The 17,734-nt window shown below is 38.8% G+C and overlaps 2 protein-coding genes across 2 annotated transcripts in view; one reads left to right on the top strand and one right to left on the bottom strand.

Annotated features, from left to right (window-relative positions):
- The window catches only part of LOC126485553 (Parkinson disease protein 7 homolog), a 118,645-nt gene extending 116,268 nt beyond the window's left edge, over positions 1-2,377 (top strand). The window contains exons 4-5 of the mRNA XM_050108883.1: positions 1,064-1,189; positions 2,197-2,377. Coding sequence (XP_049964840.1) covers positions 1,064-1,189; positions 2,197-2,315 — 245 coding nt within the window. The 3' untranslated portion in view covers positions 2,316-2,377. The remainder of the gene's footprint in view (positions 1-1,063; positions 1,190-2,196) is intronic.
- An 8,446-nt stretch (positions 2,378-10,823) lies between these two features.
- Positions 10,824-17,734, bottom strand: part of LOC126441105 (E3 ubiquitin-protein ligase TRIM37-like) — a 224,858-nt gene continuing 217,947 nt past the window's right edge. The window contains exon 12 of the mRNA XM_050090679.1: positions 10,824-10,948. Coding sequence (XP_049946636.1) covers positions 10,878-10,948 — 71 coding nt within the window. The 3' untranslated portion in view covers positions 10,824-10,877. The remainder of the gene's footprint in view (positions 10,949-17,734) is intronic.

Genomic DNA, 17,734 nt, shown 5'->3' with positions numbered 1-17,734 from the left:
GTAGCAAATGAAATAGTCAGTTGGTTTCATCTTGGTCTTGCTACATGGTGAATAAATGTGTCTCAAAGAAAGAAGTTCCAAGAACCTGAGTATGTTACCAGCTTATGTCATGAATGATGCTTGAAATTTTAATTAAGTGCCAAAAAGAACTTTAATCAAACAAAACTTATGGAGCACACGCACAAGCACTCTACATCATCCTTCCCATTAGCAGATCTCGTCTGAGTGTAGAATGCTCTCACTCCTCTTGCATCAACACTTCAGAGTCTATAATTGTATACAAATATTTCTACTTTCATTGTGTTAATGCTACTTTCAAATGAAGCATAACCTTCAACTCAGGAAGATCTTGTATCACCTGAACAGTTTTTTTGTTTGTTTTTGTTTTGTTTTGTAATGCTTCATACATTTTCCACCATCTTGATTTAAAAATCAGTGTTTTGTCACTACACTTAAATGTTATCATTACCTTCTGTATAGTGTTGACTGCAAAACATATTTATGTACTGGCACAAATTGTAGTGAATTCTAAAGTTCGTGTTTTGGACATAAGTGTTAAGATGTTTTAGCTAATCACTATAAGTGTTAAGATGTTTTAGCTAATCACTATAAGTGTTAAGATGTTTTAGCTAATCACTATAAGTGTTAAGTTGTTTTAGGTAATCACTATGTGCCTATTCTGAATCCAATTAAGTCACAATAAACCACTATACATTGTATTATAAAGTGTGTCCCAGGAGGAAAGGATATGACAGGAACGAACACTCGAGCAGTGAAGTCCAGTAAACATTTCTCACAGTAAAGAAATTTGTTTCACAATATTAAAGTTGAAGTAGTGCTTATAACTCTTAAGAAAGGCATTTTACAGCCCAATATTTACTAGAGTATTGTGCTTCGAATGATCATTCCTGTCATATCCCTGAATATTGAGAATTCCTCCTGGGACACCCTCTATTTGTAATTCGTGCTGCAGTGTTTAGTGTAAGACTCTGATGTGAAATGATAAGTATTTATAAAGATGTTTCAGTCAAATATGATGGATGATGTTCTTGTTTGATTACAGCTCCAACTGCTCTGAAAACACACGGTGTTGGTACAGGGAAAAAAGTGACATCATATCCCACATTCAGGAATGAAATGGAGGAGGGTGGAAAATATATATATAGTGAAGACAAAGTAGTAGTTGATGGTATGCATCCAGTTAAATTAATTATAATTACAATATAAATACTAGGATGAAAGTCAATTATGCCCTGTATCAAGAGAAGTGTCTGAGTAAGAAATTACAAAAATTCTCATCTGTATAATGCTTATACACTATTCTACTTTGGTATGAATTGAAAGTTGTAAGAGTATAACATATTTCCATCCCAAATGATTATTATTTAACTATAAAGAACTATAAGAATATGAAATAATTATGGGTGCTTGGATTGAGCATCATTATTAATGTTATCATTAGGTTTATATAAAGAGTGGGGAAGGAGAAATGAATGATTTGAAAATATGTATGTTTATTTGAAAAATAACTTAACAGTTGCATATAGAAGATAGTGTGTGGAAGATAACATTTGTCATCGTAGGTGCGTATTTGGTGTCACTACATAATGTTATTCATTACTAGCAGCAATGTTATTCATTGCCTAGTAATGCCACAATTTCTTGACTAATAACATTTTCAAGGTTTCATGTGAGTTTGCTGTATGCAAATGCTTCGGGAGCAGCTTGTATGGAGTTGTTCATTGTGGATAAGTTTAGTCACTACTTCAACATTGCTCAACTACACTAACATTTCTCAACCTTTTATTTTTTTAAGAAAACATTTTTAAATGTTTGTTGGCAGTACTGGAATTTCACCTCCTGTATATCAGGCCTGATATTCTGTGTCTCTGTAATTTTATAGCTGTATTATTGCTATATTTTCCTATTTCTTGTTCAATGGTGAAATCACTTCAATTTATTTTTGTAATAATTTCCTTTTTCCTTCTTATTCCTGAATCCACATTATGTCGTGCACATTCAAATTATTTTAAGTTTTCTGTTTTGTTATATGTAAGATGTGCAAGTAATTCCTTAGATAGGTCCCTGATGAAGGCAGTATGCTGCTGAAATCTGTCATGAAAAATTAATTTTTTATATTAAAGGTGACCGGACCAGAAAGCATCTTGTTTATAAAATTATTTGTTTCACCTACAGGCAACTTCATCACAAGTCGTGGACCAGCCACAGCATTTGATTTTGCCCTTGCTGTTGTGGAAAATCTGCTGGGGCAATCTGCAGTGGAACCTGTTGCAAAACCAATGTTACTTGTTTAAATTATCTGATAAATAATCTGTATATCATATTTCAAATAATAAACATAAGTTTACAGTATAAACTTGCGTTGTTCCTTGTGGTTGTATTTAACAGTAACAACACATGTAAAGTAGATTTCTAAGCATGCAGCGTACCTACAAGTGCTATTCAGCGACTCTGTCAGTGAGCCATTTCATCAAATCAATTATTCTGCTGTTAATTATTTCTTCAGTTCAAAGTCACTTCTCCATAAAATCACAGAAGAAGCATTACTTACTTACTTACTTACTTAATTGCCTCTAGAATGAAACTTTCACTCTAAAGCGGAGTGTGCACTGATATGAAACTTCTTGGCAGATTATAACTGTGTACCGGACTGAGACACGAACTCAGGACCTTTGCCTTTCACGGGCATGTGCTCTACCACTGAGCTACCCAAGCACGACTCAAGCCCCGTCCTCACAGCTTTAATTCCACCAGTACTTTTACTTACTTACTCCATAGTACTACAGTCCTCTGAGGACCTTGGCTTCCTCAATCACAGATTTCCAATCATCTCAGTCTTGAGCATGCCTGTGCCACCTCGTCACTCCCACTCCTCTCAGATCGGCTTCCACATGATGTGGACCACATCTTCCAGCCACCTCACATGGGTCATCGTCTCCTCCTTCTACCACCAGGATGTCCCATCACCATCTTCTTTGGTAGCCTTTCTTCTGTCATCCACTGGACATGTCCTAACCATCTTAGCCTTCCCATTTTGATTAAGGTTACCAAATCAGGTTCTTTGTACAGAGCCCTTCTTTCTTCATTAGTCCTAATTCTCCCTATCTCGCCTTCTTTTACAGGACCACAAATCTTCCTCAACACTTTCCTTTCCCATATATTTAGCTTCTTCTCCAAAGCCTCCTTCACTACCCATGCCTCACTGCCATACGTTAGAACTGGTTTGATCACTGTTTTGTTAAATGTCAACTTTAGTTTCCTACTTATGTTCTTACTTTTGAGCATGGTATATAGTGCTCTATATGATCTGTCGGCAGCCTTAATTCGGTTTGTTGTATCTGCCTCTACTTTGTTTTCTGATGTTATTACTGAACCAAGATAAATAAAGCTTTCTACTCTTTCAAAGTTGTACCATTCTAACTGTAGATCATCTGTGTTTCTTCTAACTCTTTTAGTTGCCATATACTTAGATTTTGTCTCACTAATTTCTAAACAAAGGTTCTTGGCAGCGGCTTCAAACTCTTTGAAGGCTGATGTAAGCACCTCCATACTTCTAGCACTTATTACTACATCATCTGCATAGGCTAAGGTTTGCAGAAGTCTATTGCCTTCTGGGTTTGTGGTTACTGATCTTACGGCATTCGCTAATACCAGGATGAATAGTACTGGGGATAATGGGTCTCCCTGTCTTAGGCCTCCTTCTGTTGGGAACACTCTAGACAGAGATCCCTGAACATTAACCTGGCTTTTGCTGTTTTCCAGGGTCATCTTAGTTAATTTTATTAGCTTCTTAGGAAATTTGAATGTCTGCATTGTTTCCCACATTGCTGATCTTTTAACTCTGTCATAGGCCTGTTTAAAGTCTATAAAGAGATGTTCTAATCTTACATTGTATTCATAAGTCTTCTCCTGCATCAAACATACTGTAAAGACATGGTCAGCTGTAGACCTCCCAGATCTAAAACCAGCGTGGTACTCGCCTAGAATCTTTTCTGCTCTTCTACTTACTCTCCTTGTTATAGCCGTAGAAAGGATTTTGTAGACGATACTAAGCAGAGATAATCCTTGATAGTTCTTACACTGCATGCGCGTCCTTTCTTATGTATAGGGCAGATTGTTGCTAACATCCAGTCCTCTGGCATTTTCTCTGTTTCCCAGGCCCCCTCCTCGGGGACATCGCCTTAACATAGCACTGCCTGTGCAGGTGAGGAGGTTTGCGTGTTCTGGATCCAGAGGGCTATGCTGGCGGTAGTGTAGTTACCAGCAGTGTCACCCATGCTGGACAGACCAAAGGGGAGGAGCCAGACGAAATGTGTTCCACAATGACCTATCAATCCTGTCTCCTGTCCCATCCTATCCTAAGGTTATCCTTTTTCCTTGTCATTTTCAATTCCCTACAACATAGGGCAGGGAGGGCTCTAGAGGTGTGGTGAAGCCAGTCTCCCTAAGGGAGTAAACCCGATACAAATACAGGTCCTCCAGGTTGGGGGTTGATCATGGGGCTAACAACCCCATATCAGAAAAACTCATGGTTCAGCAACCAATTCACAGAGAGAAACAGACTGTCTCAAACTTACAACAACCAAGGCACGTCAAACGGCAATGATTTTCGTATATCAGAACATGGAATGTAAGAAGCATCTTTAGGCGGGAGGCATTAGGGAGCTCGAGGAGGAATTATTGGGGTACCGAATTGATGTTGCAGCATTGCAAGAGATAAGATGGAAACAAACAGAGGTGGTTGATCTTCAGCATTGTACCTGGATCAATAGCAGGGAAGAGGAAAATAGATTAGGAACAGGTTTTATGGTAAAGACATCCATCAGTCACATCATGGTGATATATGAAACAATAAACCTCAGATTATGTCGACTGAGGTTGAAGGGAAAATTCTCCAACTTGTCGCTGATTAGTGTGCATACCCCAATGGAAGATGCAGCTGAAGAAGAGAAAGAATAATTTAATGAGAAATTGGAGCAAGTATATGATAAGCTGCCAAAGTATGACGTCAAAATTATCCTGGGGGATTGTAATGCTAATGTAGGTGAAGAGAAGGAGAACCAACCTGTGGCACGTCTTCATAGTAAACACCTGGAATCAAATAACAATGGTTGGAAAGTGATTGAATTTGCTTTTAGCAAAGGACTAGTGATTAAAAGTACGTGTTTCCCACACCAAGATATTTATAAGGGAACTTGGATATCACCAGATGGGTTGACAAGAAATCAAATAGATCATGTATTGATAGAGGATGGCTTCCTCAGATATTCTGGATGTGATTAGCCGCCAAGCAGTGGATATTGACTTGGACCATCTTTCGGTAAGAATCAAAACCTTAGAAAGGATTGCAGTTACAGCCAGAAGGGCTGGGCTGGGTTGGGTTGGGTTGGAGAAAAGTAAGGTCTACAATGTGGAGATGCTCAAAGGTCAGAAGAAAAAGGAAGAGTATAGGAAGAAAGTGCAAGAGAAGTTGCAAAAGATCAGAGTGATGGAGGCAAAGGATATCAATGTACTGTAGGAGGAAACTAAGATAGCTTTAAATACAACAGCTCAAGAGGTACTTGGAGAAAGAGGAAAACAGAAATGAAACAGATGGTTTGATGAGGAGATGTCAAAGGCGCTAGATGATAGAAATCAAGCTCGATTAAGCATGGATTAAAAAGAGAGTAGAGAAAAGGGAAAGGATGGATGAAATACAGAAGAACTTTGAAAATAAGCAGGGGAGGAAATTCTTTTATGGGATGGGACAAATAAAGAGAGGATATCACCCAAGGATGGACATGCTGAAAGATGAGACAGGCAGTTTGATAGTTGGAAAGGAAAAACTAATAGAAACCTGGGCACAACATTTTGAAGTGTTACTGTCAAACAGACACATTGTAAGTGAAGACAGAAATGCAGGGGCTAGAGAAGAAACTGAAGAATAACAAGAGTTGGATGGAAATGACGACGCAGTGGACACAGAACCACCATTGATAGAAGAGTTAAGAGAAATTATAAAGGTACTTGGGAATAACAAAGCTCCTGGACACGACCTGGTAATGGCGGAAATGATAAAACACGGAGGTGAAATATTAATACGGAGGGTACATAAAATAATTACAGAAGAAGCAATGAGCTTAGTAATGTAGACATCACCTGCTTTGTAGTGAAAAATTAGCATCATTTGTTTTGTAGCGAAAAATAAGCAAACTAAAACATGTAGGTAACAGATTCCATCAGGAGATAAAGATTTATGATCAAATCACAAAAAATGTACAGTAAAAATGAGGAAATACAGTATCTAGCAGATAAATTTATTTAAATTTTATGCACCAAACCATTCACAGAGATTTTAATTCATGGTAGACAAAGTAAAAACTGTTTCCAGTGACGTGGTCTATGAGAGCTTACGTTTGTAACAAGCTGTGTCACAGAGTTCAGAGAGAATACTCCAATTCACAAATTATCTTATTGTGCAAGGAGATGGAGTGTTTAAAGGGAGCTAGTTTAATCCCCTCCTCAAATCATCTTAAATACTTCATTTATTCTATCTAATTGTCTACTGGAATTTAAAGTATTTATTGCTGGAAACTGCTGCCAGTGCAACTACCTTATGATTTCCTAAGGAATTCTTCAAACTGGCAAAAACTGGCATCCACAGCTTTTATAAAGTGACTCCATTTTTCGTTTGTTAAGTGAAAGTTCAGACTGTCAGGTAATTTCTCAGCCTTCCTGCCAATTAAAGTGATCAATACATAGAAATAACTCAAAAAATGCATTCAAAATCTGAATTATGCATTGTCTGAAATTGATTTAGCAGTGAACTGTACTCACTCACACACAGATCTGGCAAGGCAAGATTCAAATTATTATTCAAATAACATTACCAGTACATATCTATCATTTGAAAATGAACATAGACACGTGGATCAGGTGGCCATGAGAGGTGTATACATTTTTGTGCAATTATCACAGCCAATAAGGAAAAAATGGCATCATTTACTAACTTGTAAATTGCAAGTTTTGTTTCACACCACTGTTCTGTCCAGGCTTCATTGTTCTGCTATCTTAATAACTGTTTCAACAGCAGCTGCATTTACTCTGCAAGCATGTCTTCCAAAAAATTTACGCTAAAAAACGAAAAGGAAGATTATGGCGTTCAGAAAAATACTGCATTGGTTAGAGTGACTGCTAATGCCAGTGAGTGTGAGTAGTTGCTTATTGGAATAATTATATGCTGATTATGATGTGAATACTGCAGCTTAATGAGAAGCAATGCATCATTCACACCCATTGTGATGTGCTTCTGACTTAAAGATTATCCAAGCATAACATTTACGCATTCCACGCAAAGCTTCATCCAGGGCTTGTCCAACTTGTTAGAGTGTGATGTAATATTCACACTACCATGCCTGTCATTTTCAATTCTGTATGAGAGACCACAGTCCAGACTTGCTTGCACTCATGACTAATATTACATGACTTTCTTTTAAAGATATTTAAGAGACCTATACTTGTCTTCAAGAGAACAGTTATCTGGTAATCACAGCCTACAGATTTATACCATTTCTGACGGTCCCTTACCATAATTATTATCTAATGATAAGTTTTACTTTGTCATCTTAAGCCTATCCATGTTAATCTTCGCTTACAATATATGCTCTTTATTGCAGGCCTGCTATGTTGTCTGCATACTTCTATTTGCAGTGTTCAAAGCATGTCTGTACCAATGCTACCAGACTTAAACCATCTCCTGGGTCATTTCAGTGATTTGTAAAATTTGACTACAGAATAATGTGACTGCCTAACCTCATCCTAACATTACTGCTGTAGCAGATTTCAACCATGACAAATCTGTCCGTGTAACAAGAAAATCAATACAAAGTTCCAAAATGATCTACTCTCTTTTTATTATTGTGCAGCAATAATAGTGATCATTGTGTCCAAAAATGACAAGCATTACTGTCAGTTTGGGCCTTCATAAGGATCAAATATTTCATGTAATTCATATAAATCTGTAATGGTGAAACATTTGTGATTCCTGACACAAGTACAGTGGTTAGGGACTGAACTTGGCAATTTTACATGCATTTCAGTCCCTAGCTGATTAGATGCACAAATGGAATGTAGCTAATAGCTTAAGAGTATAACAGTTACTTCAGTTCTATGCATATGACACTATTTACATCTGCAAACTAGTATTAAGTTGTAGACTTTGAATGAAAACACATTCACAAAAGTTACTTCATGAATGATTAAGGGGGAATCTGCATTGTGAGATTCATCCCAAGAAACTGAAATTGGTCTGCAGGACATTCAGAAGAATCTCCCAACACATATCACGAAGATACCTGCATGTTTTGCACAGTTGTAGTCATTGTTATATTATGGAATTATGTATTTGGTGCAATGCTGTTAACATTTGAAAATAATTTATTCTGTACTGATATACTGTGAGAATGTTATGAGTTTGTAGCAGCTGAATCTGAAACAAAAGTCTCTTCAAAATAGAAGTACTTTTGTACTCATAGCACAGTTATGTACTCTTCAGTCTTCAGTGCTGGTCATTAAAATTGTGACATCAAGTAGGATAGCAAATAATGAAATTTTAGCTGTGGTATGTACGATAAGAAGTATGCACGATTAAATATGTAGGTGACGTGCCAGACCTTTGACAACTTGTGTCCAAAAATTTTGGCCAGGAATACAGTGAAACACCCTCTGTATCAAGATAGGACAGATCAGCAAAGGCAACTTGCAGTCTTGCATCATCTTGTTGAAAGATAACTTCATAGAGAATACGGCCCTCCTGAATCCACAGTAATCATATTTACATGACAGTCATGTAGGCCCAAATGTTGTACACAGCAATATTACAGAATGATAAACTACTGTCTCGATAGGCCATGCTCCTTCCAAATGTTGAATCCTGACTTTCAAATGCAATTTCTTAATGAGAAACCCACTGCGCAATATTTCCTTTTACATGGAATGTAGATGGTGTTACTTCTACCTAATTTGTGCTGCTGCACTAAAGTAGAAAGCATGTTCATATTCTGAGCTTGTAGTAGAGTCAATGCAAGACATTTGTTGCATTCCATCCTCATACTGTTGCAATTTGAATCACCACAAGTGTATTGTTGTTTAGTGGGGACATACATTATGATGACAGAAAATGGAGAAACCATTTAGCACTGCCTCTGTATCCTTTTGAAATGTGCAGAAAGAAACTGCATGCAATTTTTTAAGGATCTCTAAATGCATTTTACATAAAGAGCAGGGATACCACATTATGATCACTGCCCACTGCAAGACTGAATGCTGATTTGTGGAATCATGGGCAAATGGCATGGTAAGGAAAGTATGTAAGTGAAGTAAAGAAAAATGGAGAATTATTCTGGCCATGAAATTGGCCCAAAAATGGGGAAATCTGCTGGCATAAGCAACTCTGACACAGAGTCCAGAGTGGTATAATCCAGCACCTAGGAATGAGCAACTCGGAAATGGCAAGGTCAACCAGCTGTTTGTATGCTACTGTTGTGATCACCTATGGAAAATAATTGAAGGATGGGGAAACTATCAATAGGTGACAAGTTGGATGCCCAAGCCTGTTGGACATCCATGCCCCATCACAAAACCAGGAGGTTGAAGGCTTAACTTCTCTGTAAAGCAGATTAGGGGTGAGCTGTGGCAGATCTGATGACAGAGTGCATTGCTGGTGCAGTCACAAGTGTTTTGAAGCACATTGTCCAGTGCACACTGTTGAACATGGGGACGCGCAGCAGACAACCCTTTATGTTCCTTTTTTATGATTGCAGAGGGCATTGAATAATTGATGTTGGAGTGTGGGTCAGTAGAAACATTTTGCCTGCCCAGATGAATCTTGTTTCTTGTTACTCCAGACTGATCATCTTGATGTGACATCATCCACGTGAATGGTTATACGAAATGTGAACCGTTCTGTGGATACAGGGTGTTAGGGGCAGTATTAGTATTGGACTTCCATGGTACCTGTGGTTGTAATCGAAGGCATCTAATGGATGTGGACTATGTGTGCAACACTGTAGACTATCTGCATCCCTTCATGTTCGATGTCTTTCCTCTACAGAGATTGCATCTACCTCCAAGATAACTATCAATGTCACAGGGCTGAAATTGTCATTCAGTGGTTTCAGGAGCGTGACAATGAGTTCACTTTAATGTATTGGCCACCAAATTTGCCTGATCTGAACTTGAAGGAACACATATGGGACACAGTTGGGCACCAGTACAGCCCCACATACTACCAGCCCATAATTTATAGGTATTACATTTCCTGTGTTGACATCTTGTGCCACATACTTCCAGAAACCTGTCAAAAAGTTGTTGCATCCATGTCGTGCAGAATCGCTGCTAATCTGAGTTCAAAAGCTATTAAGCAGATGGTCATATTGTTTTGACTCATCAGTGTGTATGTAAATGGATTTAAGTGTGTATCCTATTACATAATAGCTGTAGATTATTTATACCTCTGGAATTTGGAGTTCCACATGCCTCTCTGTTTTCCCATTGTGTGAATTGTTCCATATATGTGAAGTTCTACTTTATCATGAGATTTACTAAGTAAAATACTTAAAAGTAGTTTTTATAATAAGTGTCATGTCGAAGATTTACCACAAAATTGCAGCTAATTATGGTGATAAGTGTAGTTATATTACTGTTTCATATCTTCTAATGTGTTTGGGGGAATTAAGTGAACAGAGATTATTTTTTTGTGTCATTAATATCTAAAGAAACTACTGTACTAATTTCTGTAACATATGTTTAATACAGTAACATTACACTTCTATGCAGTACACATTTCCTGAACTTAAGAGGTCTTCATTACACAGAACTTATTCTGATTCACTGAAACAAATTCTTGTAAAAACAGTTTGCATATCTGAAAGCTCCACATCATTTTCCCCTAAAATAAAATAAAACAACAATTAATTTATGAAAAAGGGTAGTAATTACATTACAGATATCAAACTCTAAACTCACAGATTGAAACTCATAATAAAATTAAAAATAATTCCAGGTATTTACTCAAACAAAAAAAAAAAAAAAAAAAAAGATAATTGTTATGTGGAAAGGTATTTCAGTAAGTCATTAAAACCTTCTTTTTAGAAATGTATGAGGCAGATGTAGCAGATAATATGCTGATAAAACATGAGACATCAGAATCGGAACTCACACTGTGGCAAAAACCAACAAACCTGCTGACTTCTGACCATCATTTTAGATATAATAGGCATGATGTACATTCAGAGGTTGTACAGTCCAGAATCAGTATGCCAATCAGGCAAAATAGCACTGAGGCAACCATATCAACAATGCACCAGGTTGAAAATGCTCATTTGGTAAAATACTTTTTCCTTCTGTGTGAAGAAGTCCATAGCTGCCTGCTGCATGTTGTTGTCTGACAGGAATTATTGAACCTTCAAGGTCTTGTTTTAAGGGATCGAAGGCATGGTAACCACTTGGGGAGAATTCAGGTTTATAAAGCAGGTTTCGAGTGCCTCCCACATGAGTTGGCATAACTTTTGTATTACTACATTTGCAATGTGGAGACATGTATTATCGTGAAGTAGCAGCACCCCTTGGCCCACCATTCCACAACTGTGGTTTTCAACAGACTGCTGCCCCACACACATTCTTCATTCTCTGACAGATGTCTATCAGTGTTTGTCTTCTGGCAGCCAAGAAAAGAATAACAACACTTGGATCCTGTTTAGATGCATTTGGTAATAACGTCACCAAAATTCATGTTTCTGCATTTACCCCACACACGTCAGAAAGATATAAATGCTACATTAATTCCTTGCCTATGTTGTCAGTGTTTATATACCCGCATCGGAGGTGTGCTATGTTGCATGTATGCTACAGCAACATCATCAAATGGAAACTTTTTGATCACCCCCTTACGGTTACTAATGGAGGGCACTACAAATCCAGAAAACTTTTCGTCAGTTCTTCATAGCCTCAAGGCTCATCTCGCTAACATAGTTCATCTGTCAAAACTCTAAAAATTTCTTCTACTTACTGTACCAAACACTGAATGTAAACAGTTCAGCAACACAGTTGTCAATCTATAATTAAAATCCTGAACGTTACAGAAGTGCCAGTTGTGTTTGGACTTAGCCTTTCATAAGGAAAGTCAACCATACTGGACTATCTGAACAATCAAAATCACAGAACCATCAATATTTTAAACCTGAGAATGGAAACTTGTCATCCAAATCTGATTTTAATAAATTGTAATGTGTAAGTGAGATTGGATATTACATACTACACTCTGACTACTTGCAGTTGACAGTATTGTAATACAAATAGTGTACTGTTCATGGCAGTACAGTACAGCAGTACAGTGACAGCATCACTTCTTTTGTGAAAATATTGCTAGCTTACTTAACAGGCAGGAAACACTTCCTAACACCCCGCAAAGTTATATTTATTTGGTCATGAACTGACATTTGGCTTGTAATGCTGTTGGGTGACAACTGAATGTTGCAAACACAGATAAAATGATGTGCAACTAGCACAGATAATGATAGAAAAATATGACATGTAGAGTTTTTACATAGGAAAGTGTTATTTTTTATGTTATGCGGAAATAGTTACATTACTTAAGGACAAAATTATTATGTGGAGATACATTTTCCAATGACGTTGAATTTACTATTTCAATCTAGTATTTGTAACTTACAGGGGGAAAAAGAACATTTAGTATGGTCATTTAATACCAAGGTGGCATTCTGTATCATGTTTGTTAATTTCCAGTAGAGTCATCTTTCTGCTTTTATTAACAGAAAGTACAACTTCACATTCCACAACACATGGGTTTGTAGTGGGTGTGTGGTCCCAGCTGAGGTTGACATTGCAGGCTTACATGGCCCACAGAGTGTAGGAGGCAGTGTCCAACCTGGTCATGGCAAATGACAGGCACAGACATGCCAGGAGTGAACCCCAGATGAGCGGCTGGCTGGCAGTGACTGGTGCTGGCAAGTGATCTGGTGTCTCAGTGGTTAGGGCGGCCTAATTTCAACCTTAAGCCTATTAGATGGCAGTTAGATCCACGTAACAGGCGGTCCTACCAGGATGATGGCAGACTGGCTGAACCCCATGGCAGAGGCTGACACATCCTCACTCCTTTACCTCTTGGCTCCCTACTCGTCACTGTTAATGCCACTTCCCTATACACCAACATCTCTCATACTCATGGTCTTGACGTTATTGAACACTATCTCTGTAAACATCCTTCAGGCTCCAAATACACTGCTTCATTCCTGATATACCATACAAAATTTATCTTAACACACAACTACTTTGTTGAAGGGAAGGTATATAAACAAATCTGTGGCACAGCCATAGCCACCTGCATGGCACCCTCCTATTTCAACTTGTTTATGCGCCATCTAGAGGAAACCTTCCTAGCCTCCCAAATCCCGAAACTCAGGTTCAATGATGATTCTTTCCCATCCACTTCAACTGGTCCTCCTCAACCCAGTGAGCAACTTCCTTCAACATTTACCTCCTCCTCTCTGATGACTCCATCCACATCTCCGTCCACATTAGACACACCTACCACCAACAGTACCTGCACTTTGTCAGCTGTCATCCCTTCCACATGAAAAAATTCCTCCCATGCAGCCTGACCACCAAGGGGATGGTGTATCTGCATTAACAAGAACTCCTGTGCCCAGTATGATGGAGGTCTCATAATGGCCCTCACAGGCAGGCACTGTCCCCCAAACCTTGTCTGCAAACAGATCTCCAGTGCCATATCCCTCACACTAAAAGAAAAATTTAGAATAGGAATTAAGTTCAGGGGGAAGAAATAAAAACGTTGAGGTGTGCCAGTGACACTGTAATTCTGCCACAGACTGCAAAGGACTGGACTTGGAAGAGCTGTTAAATGGACAGTGTCTTGAAAGGAGGATATAAGATGAATACCAACAAAATCAAAGCAAGGATAATGGAATGTAGTCAAATAAAATCAAGTGATGCTGAGGGAATTAGATAAGGAAACAAGACATTTAAAGTAGTAGGTGAGTTTTGCTATTTGGTCAGCAAAATAAAATGATAGCGAACTAGAGAGGATATAAAATGTAGACTGGCACTGGCAAGAAACACGTTTCTGAAGAAGAGAAATTTGTTAGCATCAAACATAGATTTAAGTGTTAGGAAGTTATTTATGAAAGTATTTGCGTGGAGTGTAGCCTTATATGGAAGTGACACATGGGCAATAAATAGTTCACACAGGAAGAGAGTAGAAGCTTTTGGAACATGGTGCTACAGAAGAATGCTGGAGACATGGTGGGTAGATCATGAAACTAATGGGAAGATACTGCGTAGAATTTGGGAGAAAAGGAATTTGGGCACAACCTGACTAGAGGAAGGGACCTATTGATAGAACATGTTCTGGGACACCAAGGGATCACCAATTTAGTATTGGAGGGAAGTGTGGGGTGTAAAAATTGTAGAGGGGGACCAAGAGAACAATACAGTGAGCAGATTCAGATGGATGTATGCCACAGTAGTTATTTGGAGATGATGGGGCTTGTACAATATAGAATAGCATGGAAAGTTGCATCAAACCAGTTTTTGGACTGAAGACCACAACAACAAAAACAACATCCCCACATTCCCCCCAATCCTCCCATCATCCCCAAGAACTGCTACAAAGGAGGTCCCCTTTGTCACTCCATACCATCCTGGGCTGGAACAACTGAACTACATCCTTTGTCAGAGCTTTGATTATCTACCATCTAGCCGTGAAATGAGGGACATCCTACCCAAGATCCTTTGCACTCCTCCTGAAGTGGTGGTCGATTAACCATCTAACCTCTGCAACATCCTAGTCAATCCCCAAACCACTGTCAATTCCAACCTCTTGCTACAGGGTGCAAGCCCTGCTTGTCACAGACCTTTACTACATCAGAGGCAGAGCCACCTGTGAAACCAGCCATGTCGTACACTAGCTCTGTTCCAATCATTACACTGCTTTTTACATTGGTATGACTACCAACCAGCTGGCCACTAAGATGAATGGCCACTGCCAAACTGTGGTCGAGAACAAAGTGGACCACCTTGTGGTGAAAATGAACAAAACATGTTTGATTTCAATGGTTGCTTAACAACCCAGGCCATCTGAATCCTCCCCTCAACCACCAGCTTTTCTGAGCTGCACAGATGCAAGTTATCTTACAACATGCTCCCCGGTCCCGAAATTATCCTGGCCTCAGTCTACAGTGACTTACACCCTCCACCAATAGTTTCTACCTCCTCTGTTCTATCACCTCCTCCCAATTCGCATCCCATCACCCTCGTTGTGTGCCGCTCTCTGCCAATGTACCCACCTGTCTTTTTCCCCTTCTCTGCTCCTCTCCTTTTCCATTCCCCATCCCACACCATCTCCCCTCCCAACCCCTCCCCTCCCCTGCCCTTCCCTCTTCCCGACGCTGTGCCTGGCAGCCTTGTCCTTCCATCACCTAGCTCCTGCACATTCTGCCAGACAGTACTCTTCTCTCTTCCCATCCATACACTGATATTCCTCCTCTTCCCCACCCCACTCTGGGTTGCTACTTTTGATGAACATGACAGTTGCATTCTGTCCAGAGCGCCCGGAGAGAGCGGTCGTGTGTGTGTGTGTGTGTGTGTGTGTGTGTGTGTGTGTGGTTTTTTTTTGCTTTCTTTTTATGCCGAAAGCTCAGTGAGTAACAGTATTTTTGTAGTGCCTGTCTGCAACTCAATGTGTTGTCTTTAAAGCGATTTCAATCTATGCTTTTCATAATACTGTTGATATTACAACTTGGAATTTGTTTAAAAGGGCCTAATATTGTTTGCTTTATTTCCAATCAACCACTGGTATCTAACTACTATTCAGAGTCATTGGAAAAATGCTAGAAAAGTACAATTTATCCCTGAAGCAGGCTGTTTACGACATGTCTGACTGATACACGAGTAATGTTTGTCACTCTAGGACCCATACCATGTCGAATCACTGGAAGGGATGGAGAGTATTCAGATAAATACTGTGCCAGTAGTCACTAGAAAACATCAGTTTTCCATAATCTTGAGAGGGAGAGACACTACAAGAATGGAATTGTGCATTATGTAAAGTCTTAATCTTAAACTTCTGAGATTGCGTAATCCACGATCAATCAAGAAATATGTTACTTCAAACTACATGCATTTCTAGTGATGATACAATAGGAGAAATTTGAATATATCTGTAGGTATGTCAACACATTTTCTTCTCATGCACCATTTTCATCTCAAGTGGAGTAGGAAGTGAACAAAATGAGACTGATAAACTATTGTGGCCTCTGCTGCATATTGTATGGCCTCTTACAGAGTACAGATATAGAAATAGATAATTAGTTCAGATGAGAAGAGAAGGAAACTAGCCACAGTTTTGTTGAGGGACAGTTCTGCCATTTTGCTGAAATAATTTATGGAACCCAAAGGCAAACCAGTTAAGTATAACACAGGGATTTGGACTATTCTCTTTTCAAATGTGAGTCTAAGCTTCACCACTATGCCTCCTTATTTGGTAAAAACTACAGTAGCTAAAAAGAAGGAAAATGAAAAGACATCAAAATTTCACATCACATAGTAACATAAAAGCATGGAGCAAGGTGAGCGAAGGCATAAAAAAAGAAGAAAAAGAGGAAATTATTGGATCAGTCGAAAATTCAAGAAAAGTGAGGGAAAAATGCATACTTTCCTCAAATAATTCATTATACTCAACAAGAGAGAGGTAGGAAATAAATAAGGTAAGAAACCAAATTGAGAAAAGCCAAGGAATTGTTAATTAACAAATGGATGCAAAAGACACTGCAGAAAGAATAACACAGAAACAAAAGTGTCATTGATGTCACAGAAGATGTACTAATAATAAATGAATAACATACTTATTAAGGAAAGTGGGACATGAAAAAATTTGCACAATAACTATGGGGATTAGAGGGAAGACAGAACAAGCTTAGAATGACTGGGAAGATGATATATGAAGAAAAAATGTAAATTACTGAAGACAATGAACAATATGTATAGTAAATCCACGAAAATAGCAAGATTAAAATTAGGCCAGTTGATTAAAAAGATTATTTGAAGTTTCGGGAATACTTTATCAAAGTATCATTAATGGATATATCACAGTATCAGTAACTGGAAAATCCTGGATGGAATATAAGCATTCAAATGAATAGTGATAACCCCTCAATGTATAGTGGAGACATTGAGCAGTGATTAGCACATCAAAATGAACTATAAGTTAAGTTTATAAAGCAGAATCCTTCTTTAGGTGCAGTGAATGTAGAAGAAAAGGTGGGGTGAGGGTAAGAACAAGGCAAAGGAAAGGACAAAGACTTGGTGGGAAAAGTGTAGGAATGTAAAGTCAGAGGAAGCTGATTAGTGTGATTCATGCAAAGCGAAACAGTGGGAGGCAGCAGGAAGAGTACTGGGGAAATAAGTCTGGACTAGAATCCACAGACCACAGCAGAGGGAGGCAGCAGGAAGAGTACTGGGGAAATAAGTCTGGACTAGAATCCACAGACCACAGCCCCCTGCCCCCTAGCAACTCAAGATGCAGGCAGAGATATGAAAGACACTAATGGGGTATTGGTGGGGGTACACGGGGACATGTAGGGAAGGAAATTGTGGGAGTCTGAGGCTAGGAGAACTGCAGAAATGTAGGAGGAGACAG

The sequence above is a fragment of the Schistocerca serialis genome, chromosome 1, assembly GCF_023864345.2.
Source record: "Schistocerca serialis cubense isolate TAMUIC-IGC-003099 chromosome 1, iqSchSeri2.2, whole genome shotgun sequence".
Lineage (NCBI taxonomy): Eukaryota > Metazoa > Arthropoda > Insecta > Orthoptera > Acrididae > Schistocerca > Schistocerca serialis.
The sequence above is the reverse complement of the archived record's forward strand: the minus strand, read 5'-3'. Positions and strand labels throughout refer to the sequence as shown.